The sequence below is a fragment of the Hyla sarda genome, chromosome 7 (genome assembly GCF_029499605.1).
Source record: "Hyla sarda isolate aHylSar1 chromosome 7, aHylSar1.hap1, whole genome shotgun sequence".
Classification (NCBI taxonomy): Eukaryota; Metazoa; Chordata; class Amphibia; order Anura; family Hylidae; genus Hyla; species Hyla sarda.
Window position 1 is genome coordinate 132,089,348 of NC_079195.1, and position 26,193 is coordinate 132,115,540.

The following is a 26,193-nucleotide window of genomic DNA, read 5'->3' on the forward strand; positions in this document are numbered from 1 at the left end:
GGATAGCGGTGGCAGATATCTTATTGTCCGTTGTTCCCTTAATTTAGTGCCGCACACCCTTGTGGTCGTGTACGCTCCCAATAGAAAACAACATGCTTTTGTCCGGCACGTATTGAACAGAATTGCAAGCTCCAACCCTGCGTCTCGTCTGATTGTGGTGGGCGACTTTAATGCTGCCCTTTGGCCGTCAATGGACTCCACTTCCCTTGTCCCTCATTCTGAACCCACTCCCATTTTTAATACCCTGTCCCGTGAAGGTTTATTTGATATATGGCGGATACAGCATCCTAGTAGCCGGGACTTTACTTATTTCTCACATCCCCATTTGGTCTATACCAGAATAGATTTTTTCCTCATTAGTCGTCCGCTTCTCAACTCAATCTCCAAATCGCATATTCACGCTATATCCTGGTCCGACCACGCCCCTATCTCAATTACTCTACAGGAGACGTTCTCCTCCCCGCGTGCCTCCTTGTGGCGTGCTAGCCCATATGTCATTTCTCACCCCACATACAAGCCCCGCCTAGCCGAGGAGGTATCATCTTTTTTTGCTACTAATACTGGGTCGGTGTCCAATACCGCCACGATGTGGTGCGCATTCAAGGCCACAATTAGAGGGTCTCTTTTAAGCCAAGCGGCCCACCACAGACGCCAGACAAGGGAGAAGCGATTGTCTATACAATTGGAGCTTGCAGATCTACATAGGAAAAATAAGTTAGCTTCTACTCCTGACCTTACTGCACGTATATCAGTCCTGACTGGTAAACTACACAAGTTAGATTTATACAAATATGATTTGGCGCTGCGCCGCCTTAAACTTAATTCATATTGGTGTGCCAACAAACCAGGCAGGGTCCTCGCTAGACAGGTTAAGGTACAAGAGGCGAAAAGCCGTATAGCCTATCTACAATTGCCTACGGGCACCAGGGTGTTTGATCCTCAGGGCATCTCTGATGCCTTTGCTTCTTATTACGCCACGCTGTACAATCTTTCCACTTCTGAACCCCACTGCCTTCCTACCCCTACTTCTATCAATTCTTTTCTGGACTCAATCTCCTTGCCCTCCCTCTCTGATTCTGATCTGTCCGCTTTGTCTCTCCCCTTCACTACTCAGGAGGTGCTTGGTGCGATCGGGACGTTGAAGGGTACCAAGGCTCCGGGCCCTGATGGACTGATTAACGAACTTTACAAAACGCATGGCCCAATTATTGCCCCTCACCACTGTCTTTAATTTTATAGCTTCTACGGGATCGATCCCGTCAGAAATGTTAGACGCCACAATAGTGACACTCCCTAAACCCGGAAAGTCTCCCACTGAACCTGCTAATTTTCGTCCAATCTCGCTCCTTAATACGGATCTTAAATTATACTCCAAATTATGGGCGATGCGCATAGCTAACACTCTTCCGTCTCTGGTGCATGCTGACCAGGTCGGCTTTGTGAAGGGACGACAGGCCTCAGATGGCACTAGGAGGGTACTGAACATCTTGGCAGCTGCGCACCGGGGTCGGGCGCCCTCTCTGCTCCTTTCTTTGGACGCGGAGAAGGCGTTCGACCGGGTCCACTGGGGATATTTGAGAGCTGTACTGTCCAAATTTGGCTTCCCCTGTCCTGCTATTGCAGCACTCATGGCCCTCTATTCATCGCCATCCACGAGGGTTTTTACGTCGGGCGCCCTGTCCTCCCCGTTTACCATCACTAACGGCACCCGACAGGGGTGTCCCCTCTCTCCTGTTTTATTCACCCTTGTGATGGAACCATTTGCCGAACATGTCCGATGCCATCCTTTAATCCCGGGTGTTGAGGTGGGGTCTGATACCCACAAAATAAGTCTCTTCGCCGATGACGTCCTGATCGCACTGACTCACCCTTCCTCTTCTTTACCCCATGTAATGTCCCTCATAGCCGACTTTAGTGCTGCTAGCATGTACAAGCTTAATGTATCGAAATCGACTGTTCTCCCTCTTCAGCTAAGTGCAACTTCTATTATGTCTCTCTCCCAACGGTTTTCTTTTAACTGGGCCTCTACTGGTATTACCTATCTGGGTATCTTTCTCACTCCCTCTCCTTCTGACTTGGTCTCCTCTAACCTCTCCTCCCTTTCCACACAGCTGGCCCGAGACACTAAAGCATACTCTCGCTTTCCTCTCTCCTGGTGCGGCCGCATTGCTGTGGCCAAGATGTTCCTCTTGCCTTCTATCCTTTATCTATTTCGCACTTTACCTGTCAGGTTCCCCCTCTCCTCTATTAAGAGACTTCAATCCCTTCTAATGAGGTTCATCTGGCAGGGGTCTAGGGCGAGAGTTTCAGCTAGATTACTATTTCTACCTACACATATGGGGGGCTTGGGATGCCCAGATCTGCTTAACTATTATAGAGCGGCTCATTTGGTCTACTTGCAGCAGTGGTGGAGGGGGGATTCAGATGCTCGTTGGATGGCTATGGAGAGAGACATTGTGGGTGTGCCCTCTCTTCGATGCCTCTTGTGGTCAGTGGCGATTACACGTAAGACCGTGGACACCCTTAGTCCCACAGTCTCCGCTTCTCTGCATATGTGGCTCTTCATTCTGTCCTCTAAGCTGCTATCTCTTGTCTCCTTCCAATCTACTCCGTTCTCTGTTTTATCTCTTCTCCTCCCGCATACTTCCTTCTCAAATTGGATCGATAGTGGGGTTACATGTTTGGGAGATGTCTCTCCCCTGGGTTCCCTAGGCACGTTTGAGTCCATTAGGTCCAAGTACGACATACCAGCTGGGGACTTTTTTAAATTTTTGCAGCTACGTCATTTCATTTCATACCATGAGTGGCCTTCTGAGTTAACGCCTAGACCGTATGATGCCTTTTTCCTCCGACACTCTGGTGCCAAGGGCGGAATATCGATCTCCTATAAAGCGTTGCAGTCCTCCTTGGCACCGGAGTCATTCTCATTTCAAGCTGCCTGGGAGCGGGATCTGGGTATCTCTATTAATGCAGAGCAGTGGCATGATATCTATAATATACCACTACACCTTTCTAAATGTAGCACTCACCTAGAATCTGCCCGTAAAATGTTATACCGGTGGTATTATACCCCCGAACGTCTGTCCCATATTTACAACACTGTTAACCCTACATGCTGGAGGTGTGGTGATCAAGTAGGCTCGTTTTTACATGTGTGGTGGACCTGTCCTTTGATTGCCTCTTTCTGGGATTCCATATACGCATTTCTCTCCACAATCTTACCCCATCCCCCCGTGAAAGATCTAGGCATGGCATTACTCGCACTCAACTTGAAGGATTTACCTGCGGACTCCCAAACCATTCTTTTTCATATTTTTTCTGCTGCACGGACTTCCATAGCAGCTCTCTGGAAGTCCAGGGAGGTTCCAGGTGTTCCTGAAGTGAGGGCAAGGGTGGAATACTCTTACTCCATGGAAAACCTTATAGCCAACCGTACTGGATGTGAGCTACAATTCCTTATAAGATGGGACTATTGGAGGAACTCCCGAGACCCTGAGGGTACAGTAATGCCTTAAGGCGGCGTGATTCAACTGCACAGATCTTCCTTACGATTTTTATCTATGCCTCACCAAATGTCCTTTTTTAACTTGTGGTGCATACCTGTTATCATCCCTCACTCTTTGTTGTGCAATATACTGTTGTGTATTTTGGTGTACCTTATGTCCTTATGTCCTATTGTCTTTCCCCATATCCTTATTATTTTCTTTTGCATTCCTCCGCCCCCTCCCCCCCCCCCCCCCCCTCGCCTCCCCTACCCTTGCTGTTCCTTGTTCTTATTTTCCTTATTGTGCTGTTTTCGTTTTTATTGAAATCTGATAAATAAAAGTTTGGATAAAAAAAAATATGCTACAAACCCGCCTGTGGACTTTTTTTTTCTTCTAGTCTGCAGTAAAATCCACCTATACTTATATCACCCCTCTTTATTGAAAGCCATGCAATCCACAATGGGAATCTACATGCTGGGATGTATAACTTTGCCGTGCACTAAAATAGTGTGCCCAATAATTGTCAAGTATGTAGATGAGATTTGTAAATCCGTTTTGAGGTACATGGTGATTTACCTACTGCAGGTTATGTGTGTGCCAGTGTGTCCCTACCGTGCCAGTTTGATCGGTGGTAAGCTTTCCTGCACGCCTTCCCCATATGGCTTGATCCCGCTGCTCGCTGGCAGTGATTAGTGTAACTATAGTGTATGAGATTAAGCGCGCCATAATGATCACATGAATGCGTCTCTTATTTATCCCTACAAGTTTTGTTAAGCCTTTGTAGCTGTACAGTAGTGAATTAATGAATGTTTTAGGCTTGTACTGAGCATCCAGATCATGACTTTACATGAAGGGCCCTGCTTCGCTTCTTTAACCTGTTATATGCCCTGTAATTCAGGAATGAGCTCAGTGCGCTCTGTATCTGATCCCGGCAGCATTAATTTTCATGCGGTGCAGGTTACATTTAATCTTGATGTTTAGCTAGACGGTCTAGTAAAAGTAAATATCAAGCCAAGAGACCTTCCCGCATCGGTCTTGTCTTCTCTGAGAGAGGCAGCTATTAAAAGACTTCAGTCTAGTTTGCTAGCTATGCAAGTGGTTAGTTAGGGCTGGGTTTTTTTTTTCTCCAAGTCACAGGACAAAACTGGGCCGTATTCCCAGCCACACGAAGGGTGGGAATTCAGTAGGAAGGAAGGCCTGTTTGTTTAAATGTCGTGCATGCAATAGTGCAGGAGTCGGCTGGAGAGTGACACAATGTTTCCCTTGTTTAGCGTCTGTGTTTGGGTAAGTGGCTGCTACGTTATGGGTGGAAAAGCTTTGCACAGACTTGCTGCCTTCACTTCTATTACTTTAGAGTCGGTGTTTCTGCTTTCCTTTTTTCTTTTTGGCTCTTTGATTTCCTGATCCTGGACTCGGTGTATTCAGAAGGTTTGTACATAGCTGGCATAAGCATAGAAGTATAAAATATTCCGAACGCTGTGACAAGAAAACATCTGTTGAAGCAAAGCAGTTTTGGTAGGAAGGAACGGTGTTACGTTTTCTGACAACTTTTATTTACTTGTCGATGCTGACTTGCAGATGGTTACTGTTGAATTTGTTTAGCACAGACGCTAGAACAGCGTTTCCCAAGCAGAGTGCCTCCAGATGTTGCAACAATACAACTCCCAGCATGCCCGGACAGCCAAAGGCTGTCCGGGCTGCTGGGAGTTGTAGTGTTGCAACATCTGGAGGCACCCTGCTTGGGAAACACTGCTCTAGAAGCAGTAAAAGCTGTAGCAGAACTAAACTTGTCATTTAACGCTTGAAAACCTGCGGTTTGTTCAGCTAGCGTTTCACGATACCATGGTAAGCTTACCGGCAGTCCTGTATAAAACTGTAAATAGGACATAGTTATATTTGTTAGCTGTATCAAATGACAAGAACTGCTCTGAAAACCTCCTCTTTGCTGCAATACCTTTTTATCTGCTTTTGTTAATGTTTTACTGCCCTTTACAGTAACTGGCTTGATATAATGCCGATAAAGAAATATTTATAAGTTTAAAGGGGCACTGTATATTAATAATAATAATATGCAATGTGTTTATTTGTGGATTGTGTCTGATAGAAGTCCACTGTGGGGATCCGTCATGTAGAGATCTGTCCCAAATACATAATCTCATGCAGTGCAGGCCACTCGTGTTCTGTATATATTAGGAGCTACAATCTAAGCTGCTTACAATATATAGACAATATGAAAATCTGATAAAACCCCTCCACCCACATACTGTACATGCTTACTGCAAATGGAGTTTATCGTTACTTTTGGAAGTAACTAGTTTGTTGTCTAAATCTAGGTTTTATGCTAACTTTATTCTTAATTTTAGGGAAAGTTGAGAATATGAGCCACTTTGAGCGAACTGAGAGGAGTTTCCGGCAGCAGCAGCAAGTGTTTTGGAAAAGGCCACCTCCACGTCTGAATGGACAAGAGCAGTACCACTTGAGCAATCCTGACCACTACCACAATAGCAGGTGGGTTACTTACATCCTTTCAAATGTTTAAAGGGGTTGGCCACCTTTTTAATTACTTTTTTGTAAGCTGTACTATTCAGTACAACAAAATACTCATATACAGTTTTCCGACCGCGGTTTTGTTAACTGCTGTGACAAAGCACTATGCCTGTGTTTTGCCATCAGGGCTTCCCTATTCATAAGATTGCAACCTATGGAGAGGATGTGATGATACATGTAACTCTGCCTTGTTCATGGTGCCTGCACTTCATGCTATTGCAAGTATAATGCTATGGAGGAGGCAGAGTGAGGTGTACATCACATGCTTCTCCATAGGATCCTATCTTATGGAAGGGAAAACAATCCAGCCGACACATAGGCCCTGTGGATGGTGGGACCGTGCTACCAAATTGCAGAAAACTGGGCCACAGCCACAATGCTGAATATATTTAAGTGCCCCATTTTATTAAATAGTGCATCTTACAATAAACTTAAAGGGGTTATCCACCATAAGGGGATTTTAGTACATACCTACCAGGCTATCTGGGTATTTCCTGTTGGAGTTCAGTCTCTTAAACTACACATCTCATAGTTCCATGTTTGTACTCCCTTCCACACATCAGCCACCCCACCCATTGCAGCACAAATGAGCTGCATTCATTCAAAAGATCATTGTTTTCTAATCAGGGGTTCTACAGCTGTTGCAAAATGATCTCTCTCCTATCCAGCGGACACTCTACCCGTTGAAGTAGGACAGGCTTCCTTTGCACGACGGACTAGGGATGTCATGTCTCCACACACTTCAACCTGGGAAATGCCGAGACCTGAGTAATTTTGTATGCTGTTAAATATAAATATTGGGGCGAAAATCACATAAGAATTCCGAGACCACAGTCACACACAGATACAGAAGAGATGCCGGCTCAGTGTGGCGCTGGACAGTGTGGCGCTGGACACAGAACGACCAGGTAGATAGAAACCAAGGTTAATTATTTTCCCAGAATGCAATGCGTTTCACTGCCTAAGCAGCTTCATCAGGCTATCTACCTGGTCATTCTGTGTCCAGCGCCACGCTGAGCAGGCGTCTCTTCTGAAGCTTCTCACTCCTGACAATATCTTTGAGCCGGAGAGCTACGGACACCTTTACATTACACGCTCACCATTGTTGTGTATGTGGTTACACAACTTGACCAGGTGAGCGGTTTTCATGCCTTTCTAATATCCACATAATCCTCCTTTATTACACCACGGAGCGCTGTTACCTCTTTTTTCAGACACACAGGTACAGACCCTTTAATACTACACTAACTTTATAGCCCCTGTAGCATAGTCAAATAAAAAAAAAGTAATACCCCTATAAAGGAGGTGAACCCCTTTAAAATCCCACAGAAGGTCCACATTTTCCTTAACAAATCTAGAAAGCTCCTCCCACTTAGCATGGAGGTCTGTTTTCACCAGTTTTCCCCTCTGTAGGCTTCATCTCTAATTGTCAGATGTCCCTGAGCTAGTGGGTGGAGGTTGACATGATGGCTTCAATACCGTGCACACATGCAAAGGAGGAAAGATTGCTTTCCTGTATCTCTGTACCGCACGCTCAGCTGTGAATCAAGCACTGGGGTCATGTATAACACTTAAAGGGGTATTCCGAAGTATCACAAGTTGACAAGTTTTCTAAATTGACAACTACACTTTAAAGTTATAGACAAGGTTTATTGCATTCAGTGTCCCATATTGGTGACCCACAATTAAAATACAAGTCTACAGATTTAGGACTTGTTGGATCCATCCATTTACACCCAGGGGGATGGGAGGAGTGCACAACACAGATGGAGCTATCCACTCCCCTGACCCACAGAATTCTCCTAAACAAGGGTTTAAAGAAGAAGTATCATGGACCAAGTCACAAATATTTTTTTCTATCATGTGAAAGTGCATGAGCTCATCATTCTGACAATCTGCTCCTCATGTATCTCACCCTCTCCCTTCTCCTGCAATCCCCTCTGAAAGATCGGTACTTCCTGGTCCATGGAGGTCCCTGACTTCCTGTCTCCCATAATGCCTTTCAGTTCATCACAGAAGTAGCCCAGCCTAGACCAGTGCTTCCTAACCAGGGTGCCTCCAGCTGTTGTGAAACTACAACTCCCAGCATGCCTGGGAGTTTTAGTTTTGCAACAGCTGGAGGCACCCTGGTTGGGCTACACTGACCTAGACACTGATCACTTTCCTAACAGCAGGCTCAGTGTTTCCCCTCCCCCTGCTTCTATTCTCAGGACATCGTTCTGTCAGACTGACCTGCTGTCAGATTGTAATCAGTGCAGGGGAAAGCAGGGATCTCCCCTCCCCCTCTGCTTCTTCTCGGGACATTGGGACATCGTTCTTGCTCTTATAAACACTGAGCTGGCTGTCAGATGCTTCCCTGCCGAGGAGATGAAGACATGAGCTCAGCTCACTGGGGCTTCTATGATTGGCTGAAGCTGCACATGGGAGGTTCCCTGGCCGTGCACAGAGCTGGCTAAGCTGCAGAACTATGGGAAATTGTGACATCACGGCCCCCAGCATAATGCAGCTCAATGGGGGGTCGCAAGTCATCAGAACAGGGAGCTGCTGAACTTCCTCTCTGAACAAAGAAGCTAAAAAAACAGGTTTTACTTACAAGATGGGTGAAGTCAGTGATTTACAAAGTGATAGAACTTTTGCTTCTGCATTTAAAACACAATACTTTTTCTACATGGGACTTCTCCTTTAATCCATTTGCCTGATCCTTTTCTTTTTCCTCAGTGCATCAGACAAATGAACATCTTCCAAATATCTATTACTTATTACATGGTTAGTGTAGTTGTCACATATTGAATGTGTTTTTCAGTGAAGATCTTGGTGTGTTATGTGCACCAAAATGCACAGCAAGGAAGTTTGCTCATTGCACGGTATCAGAGTCTCAGATTCACACCCCTTTGCCAGTGAAGAATAGTTACATCCCAGTTGGCTTTTCAGAGAGCTAGAGAGGATACAGAGAGCTCAAGTTTTTTAGTTGGTGTCAGATCCTTTTTAAGAAATTTTTTTGATTTAGGATTTATTGAGCAATAATTTTATCTCCCTGGAATAAGTCTTTAAAGTAATTCTGTACTAGTGCCTACTTTCACACATTACTTGTGATTTATGATGGTTTATTGTTATACACTGCAGTATTACTTTCTCCTTTCTATTAACCTTTCGCTATATATATATATATATATATATATAATATATATATATATATTTTTTTTTATATGTGAATAATTTTTCTATTGATCCTGATCTGGAAAGTTAACCTTGAGGATGAAAGGAAATATTCATCAATGTAGACAAAGTGAAAAACCTTGGTGCTGGAATGATTCATGCTACAAAGTCACCCATTGATCAAGGTTTCAGTGCTGGTCGCTTAAATAACCTTTATACTGTATAACTGTTATTCACCCACTGTCTACTGAAAGGTTTTATCTAGGTGTCTATGTGTTGTCTGGGAATAGGGATGACCTTAATAAGACATATTGGAGCGTTGTTAATTCATAATCATAATACTGTGGGTTTGGTACAACTCTATCCATCGAAGAATAAAGCGGATTTCCAGTATGGCTACTCATGTTAACAACTGCAATCTTTATTCCATATTCTTCAGAATCACATCAGCATTGGTAAAAATGCGGGAAATGATGTGTTTCGGTTGGGAAGACCAACCCTAGGCGTACGAACGGACAATTAATAATGAACAGATCATTCATATATATATATGTTTGTGTGTGTGTGTGTGTATACATATACCGTATACACACACACCTGAGTAGGAAAGTTAACCTCACACATGTTAACACACATGCACATAATTATTTACTGTACATATAATTTTATTTTTATTTTGTCACCCATATTTCTATATAGAGAATCGGTTTTACATAACTATCTGATGCCTATACAGGATAAAGGATATATCTACTGCACACAAATCCGCAAAGATTTATTCCATCAAAAAAAAAAATTTTTTTTAAAATGAATGTCACACCGCAACGTTTCAACCAGCTCACCTGGTATTTCTCAAGCTCAGTACAAATGGTGCAGTTCACACAATAAATAAGGATACCAATCTGGTCTCTAATTATCAAATTAAGTGTGTAAATCACAATTTCAAACACAAAAATTATAATCAAGTGTAAATATACAAAGTCATAGTGGTACATAACGTGCATATAATTACAGTGCATATATGACGGCCATACCTGGAGAAATTTCCCAAACGCCATAAATCAGATCCTGATAGTAATTGCACCATTTGTACTGAGCTTGAGAAAGACCAGGTGAGCTGGTTGAAACGTTGCTGTGTGACATTTTTTTTGATGGAATAAATCATGTATTTTCATGGATTTGTGTGTTGTGGATATATCCTTTATTCTATTTATGTAAGGACCCTAGAGCTTTGAGACTCTGCATGCACCTATACAATTGGATTGAACTTTGCTTTAAGGTAGTGCTGTTGCTTTGGTTTCTAAAACTGTGGCATATAGCCATTCTTTTTTCACTTTGTTTGTGCTGCGCCTCAGTGGGCCTAATAAGCACTTAAAAGTAGGATACTGATGAATGTACATGGGGAACATCACAATTAGAGATGAGCGAACTTACAGTAAATTCGATTCGTCACGAACTTCTCGGCTCGGAAGTTGATGACTTATCCTGCGTAAATTAGTTAAGCCTTCAGGTGCTCCGGTGGGTTGGAAAAGGTGGATACATTCCTAGGAAAGAGTCTCCTAGGACTGTATCCACCTTTTCCAGCCCACCGGAGCACCTGAAAGCTGAACTAATTTATGCAGGAAAAATCATCAACTGCCGAGCCGAGAAGTTTGTGACGAATCGAATTTACTGTAAGTTCGCTCATCTCTAATCACAATCTATTGCTTCCTCCATATTCCTACAGCAGGGAAACCGTAGTCTAAATACAGAATTGATCATGATCCAATTGAGAGGATGTTAGTGCTAAAAATAGCATTGCCAAAAAAATGTTATTTTACCGTATGTATGACTAGTACAGTCAGCTTATCTTTTACCTTTCTTTCCTCATATATATATATATATATATATATATATATATATATATGTATGTATGTATGTGTGTGTGTGTGTGTGTGTGTGTATGCACATACACCCACACCAAGGCAGTTAATGGCATCATGCAACTTCTAAATACTGTGCTCCATAAAAAAAAGTTATTGTATTCTTTTTGAGTATTGAAGTCATCACGGTAGTACGGTCATTTTATGTAATATCAATGGTACTTTTGTATTTCAGGGGTACCTCCTACCTAGAGTCCCCCACTGACATTAGAGAAACCTATGGGAGTCCAAACTTTTACACTCAGGCCCCTCGATCTACACAGATAATGGGTCTTCGAGACAATACTGTAATACTTGATGAAATGACTCTCTGCCACATGGTCCAAGACTGCACAACGGTGAAGACACAACTACTCAAGTTGAAGCGCCTTCTGCAACAAGTGAGTGTGTTTGCTATAATATTATATGCAACATGTTTAATCTCCTTTTGGTAATCTAAAACAAAAAAAAATCTACATAGTCTGCAGATGACATACAAAGAGGCCTTCCAATTTCAATGTTGGCAAAAGGATGGAATTGTATTTAAAGAGTAGCTCCCACCATCCTTTTTTTTATTTTTTCTGTCCCTGACTATTGCCCATCTATCCCTAACCCCCTCCCTGCCTTTAAATTTTCTTTTACTATATTAAAAATGTCTTTTTGTCTGCCTGGTAGTGTGCTCCCTTACCAGGCAGACTTCCCCAGCAGGCGCAACGTCACTAATGCCTGCTGGTGGGGCCGGCTTCCGCCCTTAGCTCATCTATACAGGGTGCCTCCAGCTGTTTCACCACTACAACTCCCAGCTTGCCCTGACATCTATTGGTTGTCAGGGCATGCTGGGAGTTGTAGTGGTGAAACAACTGGAGGCACCCTGTGTTGAAAACAATACCTTCCCATGGCCGCGGCTGCCGCGCAACCCCAATTCCCCCCCCAACTCCGCTACCCGAACCCCGCCGTGCAACCCGCTCCCCCCCCCCTCCCAGAAAAAAAAAAAAAAAAAACATACATACCAAAGTGCAGGACAGTCTTGCAGCAGCGACGCGTATATGCCGGTAGGCCAGGGCGCACATCTTCCGTTCTCCGCGCTCGCTCCCCCCTGTCTGATTGACAGGCAGAGAGCAAGCGCAGCCTGACTGAATTTGGACAGATTGCCCGGCCGGCATCGGTCCGAATTTAAGTGTGACGTCACGCCGGGCTGCAGCCGGCCACTAGGAGGGAGACCCCTAGTGTCCGGTTTTCAAATGTAAAATACAATATTTTAATAAAATAATCTATATTAGAGATATGTTGTAGTACATAAGTACTACAACATAAAAAAAAAAAAAAAGTTGGTGACAGTGCCCATTTAACATAATGTAAAGGCACATTTTGAGATTAGAATATACTACAGATCAGGTGAAGGGCCCAGAGTTACTAATCTGTCCGAGACCAAATCTGTCTGATTTGCCCATAGCATTAAATTAGGGCACAGTTTTTATTTTATTTCTCACATCTGCTCACATCTGCTCTGGTAAAATGAAAGCTGAGTTGTGATTGGTTGCTTTGGGCAAATCAGACAATGCTTGTGATAACTCTAGGCCAAGGTGTTCATTATTTTTGTTGTATTAGCTTGAGCAACCCACATGATTTCTCAATACCTGTAAAGCTCTACATTGTCTTATGTTTGAGATATATGTAAACCTAAAATCAGACAGAGTGCTACCCTGTGCTGTAACCCAGGGATATACGGGATGACAAAAGGCAAGGTGTTGGCCTAAGGGCTTAGCATATATAAAGAAAAATCCTTTTGTGTAGCAGCTGCCTAAACCCAGATCACTTGATGAAATGCGGACACGGGGTAAAATAATACCCAAAAAGCTGTATATTTAGGCTACATGCTTTTAGAGAACCATGTCTAATGTTGTCAAGTCCAATTGTCTTATTTTTGGCCAGGGCATCTTCAGGTGTTCTAAAATTATCACCTCTGTGTCTTGTTATCGATACTCTGTACCCTCTTGCTACAAATGGACTTACTGTCTTGTAGCTTTAATAGACAAAATGGACACAGACACCTGCGAGTGACAGGACTTGATTGACAGATGGACTTTTGTAGTAACAGATGGGATCAAGGAAACTTAGTGTACCAGTCACTTGACATGTCAAAAGTTTTGATTGGTTGGGGTCTAGATAGAGCTGGAGGTCCCCAATGGAACTAAAACAAATAGTAAAACTAAATAAGTATAATGGTGGGGATTTACTCTGGTTTAAACACTAGTTTTTGGCAAACAAATTTGCAACTTTTTGATTGGTTTACTGTACCCTTGCCACTTGGTCATTTACGCAGGTAACTTGCATAAACTAAAGCCGATTTCTACATGCAGGGCTGAAGCCAGATTCACTCTTTATGAATCTACAGAATACAGTGGCAGCTAAATAATACATTTTGAATACCTTGTTATTAAACAAATACCACACAAAGAAATGTATACATTCAGTGTCCCTATAACCATAATATCCCCTGAAGGCAATATATATATATATATATATATATATATATATATATATATATATACACATATACACACACACACTCACACTCACACTCACACACACACTCACACTCACACACACTATCTGTATTTTGTACTTCCTTAACCCAAAACTTGTATAATGAAGAGAAAACTGTGAAAGAAAAGCGAAATATGTGTTTTCTTAAAGGCAGTGGCAGGATGGAAAATACATGTCCCATTCTTTACTTGCATATTTTGCAAATTTTAAACAGCTAAATACGCCTGTGTTAATGTACCCCATGACATTTTTGTGCAATTTTAACCTGTTGGGGACCAAGGGTGTACAGGTACACCCTTGCTCCATGGCACGGGGCGGTGATTGGAATGGGATGACTGCTGATCAGCAGCCATCCCAGGACATCGCCTAGGGGGATCCTGAGACACCCCCCTTGTCGGCAAACGCCGTGAATCGCCGGTCAGAATTGAGACCGGTGAATCATGGTTTTTCCCGGGTCTCTGGTCACCCGATAGCCCGGAAAATAGGGATGATTGGAGCTGTCAAAGACAGCCACGACCATCCTGAAGGATAGGAATAAGGTGGCAGGGGTGCCACCTCCTCCTATCCTCTGTGATTGGCCGGTCAGAACTGACCAGCCAATCGCAGGGCAGGGGTGGAGGGTTACAGTTGAGATCCCCTTCTCTGCCTTCCCCTCGAAGTCCGGGCATAGCGGGGGAAAGATGGCGGCGGCAGATGCGGGGGCAAGAGTGGTCGGGGGCCTGGTGGCAGGAGCGAGTGTGACAGAGGATCGGGAGGACCGGTGGCAGATGATAGGGAGGCATCGTGTGTCGGGGGCGGAGACAGCGACAGCAGTGAAGATCGCTGGTAAGTGATCTTCACTGCTGACTTCTAGGAGTTGCTGAACTACAATTCCCAGCATGCCAGGACAGTCCAAGTATGCTGGGAGTTGTAGGTCTGTAACATCTGGCCCTTCAGATATTGCAGAACTACAACTCCTAGCATGCCTGGATAGTCTTGGCATGCTGGGAATTGAAGTATTGCAACATCTGGAAGGGCACAGTTTGGAGACTACTATACAGTGGTGTCCATACTGTAGCCCTCCAGATGTTGCCAAACTACAACTCCCAGCAGGCCTGGGCAGTCTGGGCATGCTTAGAGTTAAAGTTTTGCAACATCTGGAGGGCCACAGTTTGGAGACCACTACACAGTGGCTCAGGAGTGAGAGCGTGCCATGTACATTTGAGGCCTAAACTGGTGATTTGCACAGGGGTGGCTGCTGGTTACAGTGGTTCTGACATAAACACACAGGGCTTTTTCTCCTATTACCCTTTCTCCTATTACCCTTAAATCAAATTTTTCATTTTGACTTCCCACTTTAACAAAAGTTTGTTAATCAGCTGTGGGGTGTTAAGGCTCACTGTACTGTACTTACATTCCTTGAGGGGTTTAGTTTGCCCAATAGTGTGCCATGTGGGTTTTCTTTTGCTGTTCTGGCACCATGGGGGCATCCTAAATGCGACATGCCCCCCAAAAACCTTTTTCAGAAAAAAACATTAAAGAAAACTGCATTTTAAATTCCCACCACTAGGGGTCCCCATACCTCCTAGGACACTGATGAGTCCCACAGCAGCATGAACGTGTCCAAGGGTCATGGACACGAGATGTCTGCTTGACAAGGCTGCAGGAGGAACACAGCCTGCAGCAACTCTGCTATAACAGAGTTTTACCAAACATGTGACTCCTGCTGTTGCAAAACTACAACTACAATCATGCCTGGACAGTTAAGGTATGTCTTGGCATGCTGAGAGTTGTAGTTTTGCAAAAGCTGTAGGCACACAACTGAAGGCAACACAGCTGCAAAAAAGAGTTATCCAAACACTGTACCTCTAAGTGTTCAAAAAACTACAGGACTGGCAAAGCATGATACACATGAATGACATAGGAAACCACTGTACTTTTAGCACTAAACCTTTGCACTATTTTAGGAAGATCGAAGTTATACTTACAATATTGTTTTTGGTGGTAGAGTACAGGAAATCTCCAATAATCTGTGTGTGTACAGAATAAAACCAGAGAGGAAAGGGTTACAGAGCAGGGCTACCAGGCTCCCGAGAGTAGTGAGTCAACAGAGGGAGGGGGAGGAGTCATCACAGTGCATGCAAGAGAAGGACACACCCTTTCCCTCTGGGAAGATGGAAAAGACCTTGAGCAGTGTTGATATGCACTTTTTTAGTGAAATATTGGTGATATAATGTCATTTTTATTTTTCTCCTCCTCTTTTCTGCTATTCCTGTGAAACATCTAAAGGGTTAACAAACTTTCTGAATGTCATTTTGTATACTTTGAGGGGTGCAGTTTCTATAATGGGGTCATTTATGGGGGATTTCTTACAGAAAGGCCCCACAAATCCACTTCAAGCTGAACTGGTCGCTGAAAAATTCTGATTTAGAATTTTTTGGGACAATTTGGAAATTGCTGCTATACTTTGAAGCCCTCTAATGTTTTCAAAAAGTAAAAACATGTCAACCTTATAATACCAAAATAAAGTAGACATAGTGTATATGTGAATCAATATATAATTTATGCAAATGCTAAATTTTCATGACATTTTTGGATTTTTTTCACCAAGAAATGATGCAAGTAGCGATGAAAATTTACCACTAACATAAAGTAGAATATTATACAAAAAGAAACAGAAGTCGGCACTCCAACCCCCTTTATATTGCTCCACTCGGACAGTGAGCTAGCACAAAGCAGTCCAGCACCCAGGGGAACGTAATTCACTTCTCATGCACCTGCTGCGGTGCGAAAATGCCCAAGAATAAGGAGATATCCACATGTAGACGTACCGTATATACTCGAGTATAAGCCGAGTTTTTCAGCACGATTTTTCGTGCTGAAAACACTCCCCTCGGCTTATACTCGAGTGAACTCTCCACCCTTAGTGGTCTTCAACCTGCGGACCTCCAGAGGTTTCAAAACTACAACTCCCTGCAAGCCCGGGCAGCCATCAGCTGTCCGGGCTTGCTGGGAGTTGTAGTTTTGAAACCTCTGGAGGTCCGCAGGTTGAAGACCACTGCGGCCTTCAACATCATCCAGCCCCCCCCTCTCACCCCCTTTAGTTCTGTACTCACATCCGCTCGGCGCTGGTCCGGTGCTGCAGGACTGTTCGGTGGGGAGGTCGTCCGGTGGGATAGTGGTTCCGGGCTGCCATCTTCACCGGGGAGGCCTCTTCTCCGTGCTTCGGGCCCGGCCCCGGAATAGTCACGTTGCCTTGACGACGACGCAGAGGTACGTTCATTACCAACGTCCCTCTGCGTCATTGTCAAGGCAACGCCTCTATTCTGGGCCCGAAGCCCAGAAGAGGCCCCCCGGTGAAGATGGCAGCCCGGAACCACTATCCCACCGGACGACCTCCCCACCGGACAGTCCTGCAGCACAGGACCAGCGCCAAGTGGAGGTGAGTACAGAACTAAAGGGGGTGAGAGGGGGCTGGATGATGTCGAAGGCCGCAGTGGTCTTAAACCTGCGGACCTCCAGAGGTTTCAAAACTACAACTCCCAGCAAGCCCGGACAGCCGATGGCTGCCCGGGCTTGCTGGGAGTTGTAGTTTTGAAACATCTGGAGGTCCGCAGGTTGAAGACCATGATGATGACATGTGGTGATGATGACAAGGGGATGATTAAAGGGGGGGGGGATTATGACAAGGGGATGATGAAGGGGGGGGGATTATGGCAAGGGGATGAAGAAGGGGGGGTGTGGAATGATGGCAAGGGGATGAAGAAGGGGGTGTGTGGAATGATGACAAGGGGATGATAAGGGGATGATGAAGGGGGTGTGTGGGATAAGGGGAAGATGACAGGCGGTGATGATGAAGGGGAGATGATGAAGGGGGGATGATGACAGGGTGATGATGATGAGGTTGTTAATGACGTAATGACGGGGGGTCTGGATGATGACAGGGGGGGATGATGTATTTCCCACCCTAGGCTTATACTCGAGTCAATAACTTTTCCTGGGATTTTGGGGTGAAATTAAGGGCCTCGGCTTATATTCGGGTCGGCTTATACTCGAGTATATACGGTAAATGAAGAAAAGATGGGCCGCACTCACTCAGTCTTATGCAGAGGATCTTGTGAACTGTCCTGCCATTTTACGTGAATAGGTGCACCTTTGAAATAAAGAAATGGCACTGTTTGCACCTTCAAGCTGGTGAGTGCGGCCCATCTTTTCTTCATTTACGTCATAAAGTAGAATATGTCACGAACTCGGAATCAGAATAAGTAAAAGCATTCCAGAGTTATTAATGCATTAAGTGACACAGGTCAGATTTGTAAAAAAAAAAAAAAAAAAAAATGTCTGTGTCCTTAAAGGAGTACGCCTCTGGAAAACCTTTTTTTGTTTTAAAATCGACTGGTGCAGAAAGTTAAACAGATTTGTAAATGACTTCTATTTAAAAATGGTAATCCTTCCAGTACTTATCAGCTGCTATATGCTCCACAGGAAGTTCTTTTCTTTTTGAATTTCCTTTCTGTCTGTCCACAGTGATCTCTGCTGACACCACTGTCCATTTTAGGAACTGTCCAGAGTAGGAGCAAATCCCCATAGCAAACCTATCCTGCTCTGGATAGTTACTAAAATGGACAGAGGTCTCAGCAGAGAGCACTGTGGTCAGACAGAAAGGAAATTCAAAAAGAAAATAACTTCTTGTAAAGCATACAGCAGTTGATAAGTAGTGGAAGGATAATGATTTTTATATAGAAGTAATTCACAAATCTGTTTAACTTTCTGGATCCAGTTGATAAAAAAAAAAAAAATGTTTTTTAGTGGAGTACCGCTTTAAGATCAAAGCTTCCGTCTTCGTGAATGGCGCACATTTTCTGAGCCTTTACAAGACTCAATCGTGCAGGCAGGCTGCTTGAATGATCTCTGAATTGTTTGAGTGGCCCATTAAATAGAAGTTTTTTTTTTTTCATTATCAAGGGATTGCAATAACAAAAAATGAAAAGTTGGGTGCAAATGTAGATATACAATATTTTAGATCAACAAAAAATACTGATCAACTGTAGACAAAATAATTTAATAGTTTTCATTTTGTATTTCTCTTCACATAGACTATAATGTATTCTTTTGAATGATTGATTCTTGTGCTCTTTGTAGCCTCAGTCTTGCGTGCTAGCATTCATTTTGGATGCAAGGTATATTTTGTTTCTTAAGGAAGTTGGTTCCTCTCAGGCAAATATGACCTCCTAGCTATTCAAGTTAAAGTGTATGCCATTTATCTGCCACAAAAAGAAAAACAATGAATGCAGGATCCTGAGAATTTGTGATGGAAGCAAGAAGATATTGCCGTAAAGGAAGATGGAGAATAATTCTTAGCTATACTACCTAAACTGTCTCACTCTATAGTGATGGCAATTACCACCATCATTAAAACGATTCACTTTAGGATTTATTCATGTTTGCCAGAAAATAGCCCAACAGGCAGCAATGCTTTTTCCAGTAAAATAAGGGTCCCACCGTAGCAGATACGGACTGTCCCTAGAACAAGTCAGTGGGGTTGTTTGGTGCTGCAGTTGTTCGTCATGTACTAGATCTGACAAATGGTCAGTATAATTTTTCTGCTCCTATTTTATAGTAGAGTATAAGAACTCAAGAAAACGCATGTCCTAGTTCACATTGGCATATAGTGTGTGTGGGCGTTATAATTAAGCCAATGTTATTGTCTGTTCAACTATAACATATCCGGAAATAGACCATATTTCACATTAGCTAACATCAATGTCTGACAGAAACGCACACTGACATACTTGAATCATTCCAAAAAAAAAACGCACATCATGAAAAACGTACATCATGAATCATGTTCAAACCTGAATAAAGATCCTTTTGAGAAACATGGAGAAGAGAGGGTAGAACAATGTTCAGTAAAAGTACATGATGTCTGAACGATAGTTCATGCCCCGAGGTGCCCTGGTATCCATTTTGAGGATCCAGAACACCTCTCGGGCATGAAGTTTCTTAATCCCGTTATCTCCTCTGATAGGCCTGTGAACATGTTCCAAGGCGGTGACTTGAAGCGAGGAGACAGACCCTTCATGAAATTCTCTAAAGTGTTTAGATCCACCTGAAGATGCCTTTGTGTGTGTACTGGTGCGAGCGCCTATGATATGCTCGGTTATCCTCTTTTTCAAAGGTCTACACGTAGAGCCTATATACTGTTTAGCACATGTGGTACTTGTAATACAATAGACTACATGTGTGGTACTACATGAGATGTATGAAAGGATTTTAAACGATTGCTGTGTAGTCTTAGAAATTATAACATAGGTTTTCTGCATATATTTACATATTGCACCTCTGGCACGTCCACATGGGACATTACCCTGATTGCGTAACCAGTTTTTTTATATATATTTTTTTGTTTGTTTGAGAGTTACCGTATATACTCGAGTATAAGCCGTCCCGAATATAAGCCAAGGCCCCTAATTTCACCCCAAAAACCCAGGAAAAGTTATTAACTAGACTATAAGCCTAGGGTGGGAAATAAATCATCCCCCCCCGTCGTGATCACCCCTGTCGTGATCACCCCCGTCGTCATCACCTTCCCCATCCCCCCCCGGTCGTCATCACCGCCTGTCAATCCCTTCTCAGTGGTCTTCAACCTGGGAGTTGTAGTTTTGAAACATCTGGAGGTCCGCAGGTCAAAGACCACTGCGGCTTTCGTCATCATCCAGACCCCCCTTTTGTTTTCTACAAAAGGAAGGGTGAGCTGGTCCGGGCCGTCCATCTTTGGCTTCAAGTCACCAGAGAAATTGCTGTACTTATCCATATGATATTGGAAGGCAAAAAAAGCTCTTTCATGAGGAATACAGCTATACAAAGAAATGACATCAAAGGTCACTCAGGACATGTCTGAGCTCCATTGAAAAGAATCCATAGCATTTAATAGCACTTTGGTATCACGGACATATCCTGGGATCCTAGTGACTAAGGGCTGTAACAAATTGTCGAGCCAGGATGATTATTTGTGTGATTATTCACACGATTATTCACAAAATAGTTCATGAACTATTTTCTTCCGTACTATCTTCCGTCACAAAATAACGTCCATTATCAATAACGGACTATAACTGATTAAAACTGATATTAGAAAAATCCCATAGACTATAATGGGATTTTCTAACGGACGTATAGGATTTGGTTACTGCTGGTGACAGCTGATTTTAGGACAGAACTAGTGACGGCACTTGCTAAACAGAGTAATTTACTAGTGTGAAACAAGCCTTAGATATTGTTCTAATTCTGCCATCATTTGGTAAATAGCGGGATCACCATCTTGTTCTTGTCCAATGACCCAAAATGCCCACGACTATCTCCACACAGTATAGAAAACAATTTTTAACAGTATCAAAAACATTGTCAACCAATATTTACCAATTCTGTGTGAAGACACTATTCTTGAGTCCATCCTAAAAGATGGCTGTAGATTTGTTGCAAAACGCAACAATACAGTGGGAAATATTTTATCACCCGGCCTTTTCATTTCTTCAGATAACTCTCAAACAAACAAAAACAAAAAAAAAATACTGATTACGCCATCAGGGTAATTTCCTATGTGGATGTGCACTATGTAAATATATGCAGAAAACCTCTGTTATAGTTTCTACGACTACACAGCAATCATTTAACATCCTTTCATACATCTCATGTAGTCTATTGTATTACATGTACCACATGTGCTAAACAGTATATAGGCTGTATATGTAGACCTTGAGGATGTCCGAGCATATCATAGGCGCTCGCACCAGTATACACACAAAGGCATCTTCAGGTGCGTCTAAACACTTTAGAGAATTTCACTTCAAGTCACCGCCTTGGAGCATGTTCACAGGCCTATCAGAGGAGGACACTGGAGTAAGAAACTTCATGCCCGAGAGGTGTTCTGGATCCTCAAAATTGATACCAGGGCACCTCGGGGCATGAACGATCGTTCAGACATCATGTACTTTTACTGAACATTGTTCTACCCTCTCTTCTCCATGTTTCTCAAAAGGATCTTTATTCCGGTTTGAACATGATTCATGATGTACGTTTTTCATGATGTGCGTTTTTTGTTGTTGAAGGATTCAAGTATGTCAGTGTGCGTTTCTGTCAGACATTGATGTTAGCTAATGTGAAATATGGTCTATTTCCGGATAGGTTTTAATTAAGCCAATGTTTTTGTCTGTTCAATTATTACGCACATGCACTATATGCCAATGTGAACTAGGACATGTTTTTTCTTGAGTTCCTTGATATCTCGTTTTGATAGGCCTTTGTTCTGGAATATATTTTGTGCATAATTTGTTCAGCTTAATAATGTAACAAACAATGGAGTGAACACTACAACATATGTTAAAAGGTTTTCTGATCCTAATTCAATGCTCATTCATATAATTATTTTTGGGGCTCACAGTTATATATATATATATATATATATATATATATATATGTATGTATATATATATGTATATATATATGTATATGTTATACAGAGCTCCCCAAATAATCTCTGCAGGCACACAATAGGTTAATGCCTCTTTGGTTGTGTGTCAGCGGCTGGTTCACAGGTGTATTTTTTCTTGATGATTCAAGGGGGCAGTACTATACTGAGTAGGGTTATTTATTCAAACCTAAGGTTTATTTTCTTCATGCCTTGATAAAGGTTATATGAAACGCGTTGGTGGTTTTATCTGCACTGCCTTTTTTTGTAATTTTTATTTCTATGGATTAAATAAAGAAGTGTTGTTGTTTTTTTTTCCTGCCCGTGCACCTGGAGTTCAACCTGCGGGATACCTGCATTGAAATCTCGGTGAGCTGTATCTATACATCTGTATCTTTTTCTTCATATTAAAATCTTTTTACCCGCTCCACGCTAGATAAATTCCCTCAGGGAGCTTAATGCTTCTATTCCTCCCTGGAATTAATAAAATAGTAGCCTACGACCCGCTGGTAATAGCGGACATCTGCGATCGCACTGATATTCGCCTTTAACACCTCAGATTCTTTAATTAATATTGAAGAGGGCACATGCAGCTGTTCCAGTGGCTGATCTGATCACCCGCTGCGTAGCCCCAGGGATGAGATCAGCCAAAATGGCAGATGGAGGTCTCCTTGCCTGCTGTCATCATGGGGTCCTCTTCTCTAGTCTGCCTCCAAGCTGACCAGAGAAGTGGTGGCGCATAAAAAAAAAAGATCAGTGCTATGCTTATGCATAGCACTCTGATCAGTATGTTCAATACGATGATTGCAATAAATATTGCCCTGTGGGGGCTATGAAAGTGTGTGTTTAAAAAAAAAAAAAAAAAAAAAAGTGAATGAGGGGTGGAGATAAGAGTTATGGCTGTGTCCTTGAGGGTTAAGGGGTTATGCACAATTAGTAAATCAGTTGATTTCTTGCAAAAACAGTGCCGCACCTGTCCTCAGGTTGTGTGTGGTATTGCAGGCCTGTTCTCTTAAAATGAATGGAACAAAGTTGTAATACCAAATACAACCACAGGACAGGTGTGTTGTTGTTTTGGAATTAAATGTTATCACTGGGTAACCCTTTTTAGGAGAAAGTTTTTTATTTTTGTTATCGTTCTGGCTCTGTTATAGTTCTGCCCAAAAGGAAAAATTGCTGCATTTAATTTGCAGCATACTCCATTAGATGCATTAGGCAGTACGGGAGCACACAGTCTTTTGCTGCTTCACACTGTTGATGCCTAGGACCACTGTATACTATTCTATGTGGCACCATGTGTCTAAGGTGTTCTTTAGTATATTCAATGGCAGCATTACATTTGCAGCATACTCCATTAGATGCATTAGGCAGTACGGGAGCACACAGTGTTTTGCTGCTTCACACTGTTTATGCCTAGGACCAAAGTATAGTATTCTATGTGGCACCATGTGTCTAAGGTATTCTTTAGTATATTCAATGGCAGCATTACATTTGCAGCATACTCTATTCGATACATTATGTTGGCGGAGCTATGAGCACGAGGAAGAATGGGAGCACACGGTTCCCTGCTGCTTCATATTACTGACACAATGGGCCACTGTATAGTGCTCGATGTGTCAAATATATTCTTCCCTACAGGCAATGCTTAGGGAGGGAATAGCTTCAGTATACTCACTTGAGTGAGTGTTGTATTATGGCCCTGTATAACTCAGAGGCTGTATGAAGCCATATTGTCACCATGAGTATGTAGAACAGCTGTAGATGTAAGAGATGTGGCAGCAGATTGTTATATTACACTGCCGCAGTCTTGTAGTTAGTCTGTCCCTGCGCTGTATGTAAAGGAGCTGCTTTAGAAACAGAGAACATACTTTTTGTAAACCCAAATTCTTTTGACTTGACAAAACAATTGTGATTTTTATTTTTCTCCCCTGCCCTTCATTTCATACTTTACAAAGTGCCACATGTCCTCTTATATTAAATCTTCTGCTGCTTCATTGCTCCAGTAACATAGCTCCCCATGAGAGGAGAACTATGGCCAGAGGACATATTGTCTAGCACTTTGCAATTTACTTGTCTCTGTTGACATGGAAAGAATTGCATGAGGCTAATAAGCGCTACTTCTTTAAGTTATTCCCTGATGATGCATCCAGCGCGGCTGTCTTGGAGACAAACAATCGGCTTTTGATTGCAGTTGTATTAACTTGCTGTGTGTGGGCAGCATAAGCCTTCAATCCCTGCTTTTCAGCCCAGAAATAAAAGCATGATTGTGATCTGATCAGTGTCGCACTGATTTGAAACCTCTCTACTAGCGCAATGACTCTGCCCTTTTCATCCTGTGTAGAGAAAATTTAGTGTTGTGATTTTTCTACTGCTGTATTTTCAGTTCTATCTTAACAAGACTGTCAGGAGCTTGGAGCATTGGGGGGGTCCCAAGCCCTTCATGCACAGTGACGTCCGTGTTCAATCTTCAGAGGAAGCGCTTCCTTCCCTATCCTGAGGCTCCTATGCTGCAGAATGGAACTGAACTCCACTCTGCAGCATAATGCCTGACCTCCACATGCCCAAGCAGCATAAGGTCACAGCGTAGAGGCGTTATGCTGCTGTTTAGAAGCCTCAGCACAGGGGGAGAAAACACTTCCTCTAAAGATGGACGTTACGGTGCACAATGGGCTTTGAAATGATATTTTGGAATTCGGACAAAAAATGTGAAAGAAGGCTTCAGGGTCTTTACATAAAACAGTATAACACTAATCCTACATCCTAGTGACATGTCAGAAGTTTGCATCAGTCACGGTTCTTGTTCTGTACTTGTATTTGTGTCACACAAGAGTGTTTCTACTAGATGTCTCACCCAGGAGTGTAACTATAGGGGTGCAAAGTTAGCTCTGATGCCTAAGGGGGCCCCAAGGCACATCTGCCCTATAAGAGAACAGTTTTAGAATTGGCACATAGTTGATTGTTGTTGGCTGATCTCTAAATATATCCAGGAGAAGTATACAGTTATAGACTGTAATAGAGCCCATCTCCTGCATTGAGTCACATTGTGGGGCCAGCTGGCAAGTGAAACTTTTGCCCGACCTCTGCCTCTAGAGTGGAGTGAAGGTTGGTAACCTAGGAAAGTGCCCTACTACAAACGTAACTATGTTCGTTAATATGGGAATACCTCTTTATCTTATGCTCATTTATTACCCTAAGTAAAGGCGGAGCACCTTTTTTCTGTGGGCAAAAAATAATCTTCAGCAGCATATCTCTCCGTGTAAACATGTTGTGCTGCTGATTTATAATGGAAGTAAACAACTGCACAAATAATCATAAGCTCATTATAATAAATGCCCATTGAGGTGTGTTGTCCATTTGTTTATACTCCTATATAGGGCTGGGCGGTATACCGGTTCATACAGAATGCCGAAATTTTTGGGCTGCACGATATTAATTTTTCCCATAGCGCAATACCGGTTGGGCCCCTCCCCCTTGGGAATTAATTATCTGCTCCCCCCACCAAATCATGTTACCTGCCAGCGCTGTTCTGCTCCCCCCAATTAATTATCAGCCCACAGGGGTACTACTCACATATGTCACCCTCAAGCACTGCCCTCCTCCTCTTTGTTGGGGGCCACCGGCGCTGTAGCTCTATACTGTACGCCAGTGGTCTCCACCCTGCGGACCTCCAGATGTTGCAAAACTACAACTCCCAGCATGCCCGGACAGCCAACGGCTGTCCGGGCATGCTGGGAGTTGTAGTTTTGCAACAGCTTTAGGTCTGCAGGTTTGAGACCACTGATGTATGCTGTATCCCTATGCCCGGGCTGCAAAAGATAAAAAAAATTAACTTTAACTTACCAACGTCGGCCACACGCTGGGGACGGGAACGTTGGACAGCCGTCAACCTATCACCGGCCGGAGCGATGTCCCGCCCCGGCCAGTGATAGGCTGAGCCTACTGTCATGTAAGGAGCTCTGGCCGGCTTCTTACATGACCGGTGACCATCCCCAGCGTAAGGCTGACGTAGGTAAGTTAAAGTTTATTTTCTTTATCTTTTGCAGCCTGGGCATAGGGATACAGCGTACAGCAGTGGTCTCAAACCTGCGGACCTCCAGCTGTTGCAAAACTA

At 43.2% G+C, this 26,193-nt stretch overlaps 1 protein-coding gene across 6 annotated transcripts in view; it reads left to right on the forward strand.

Annotated features, from left to right (window-relative positions):
• CCSER2 (coiled-coil serine rich protein 2) overlaps window positions 1-26,193 on the forward strand; it is a 209,585-nt gene that overhangs the window by 122,563 nt on the left and 60,829 nt on the right. For all 6 annotated transcript variants that reach the window (XM_056530764.1, XM_056530763.1, XM_056530765.1 and 3 more), the window contains 2 exons: window positions 5,849-5,993; window positions 11,286-11,490. In XM_056530764.1, the coding sequence (XP_056386739.1) occupies window positions 5,849-5,993; window positions 11,286-11,490 (350 nt within the window). The remainder of the gene's footprint in view (window positions 1-5,848; window positions 5,994-11,285; window positions 11,491-26,193) is intronic.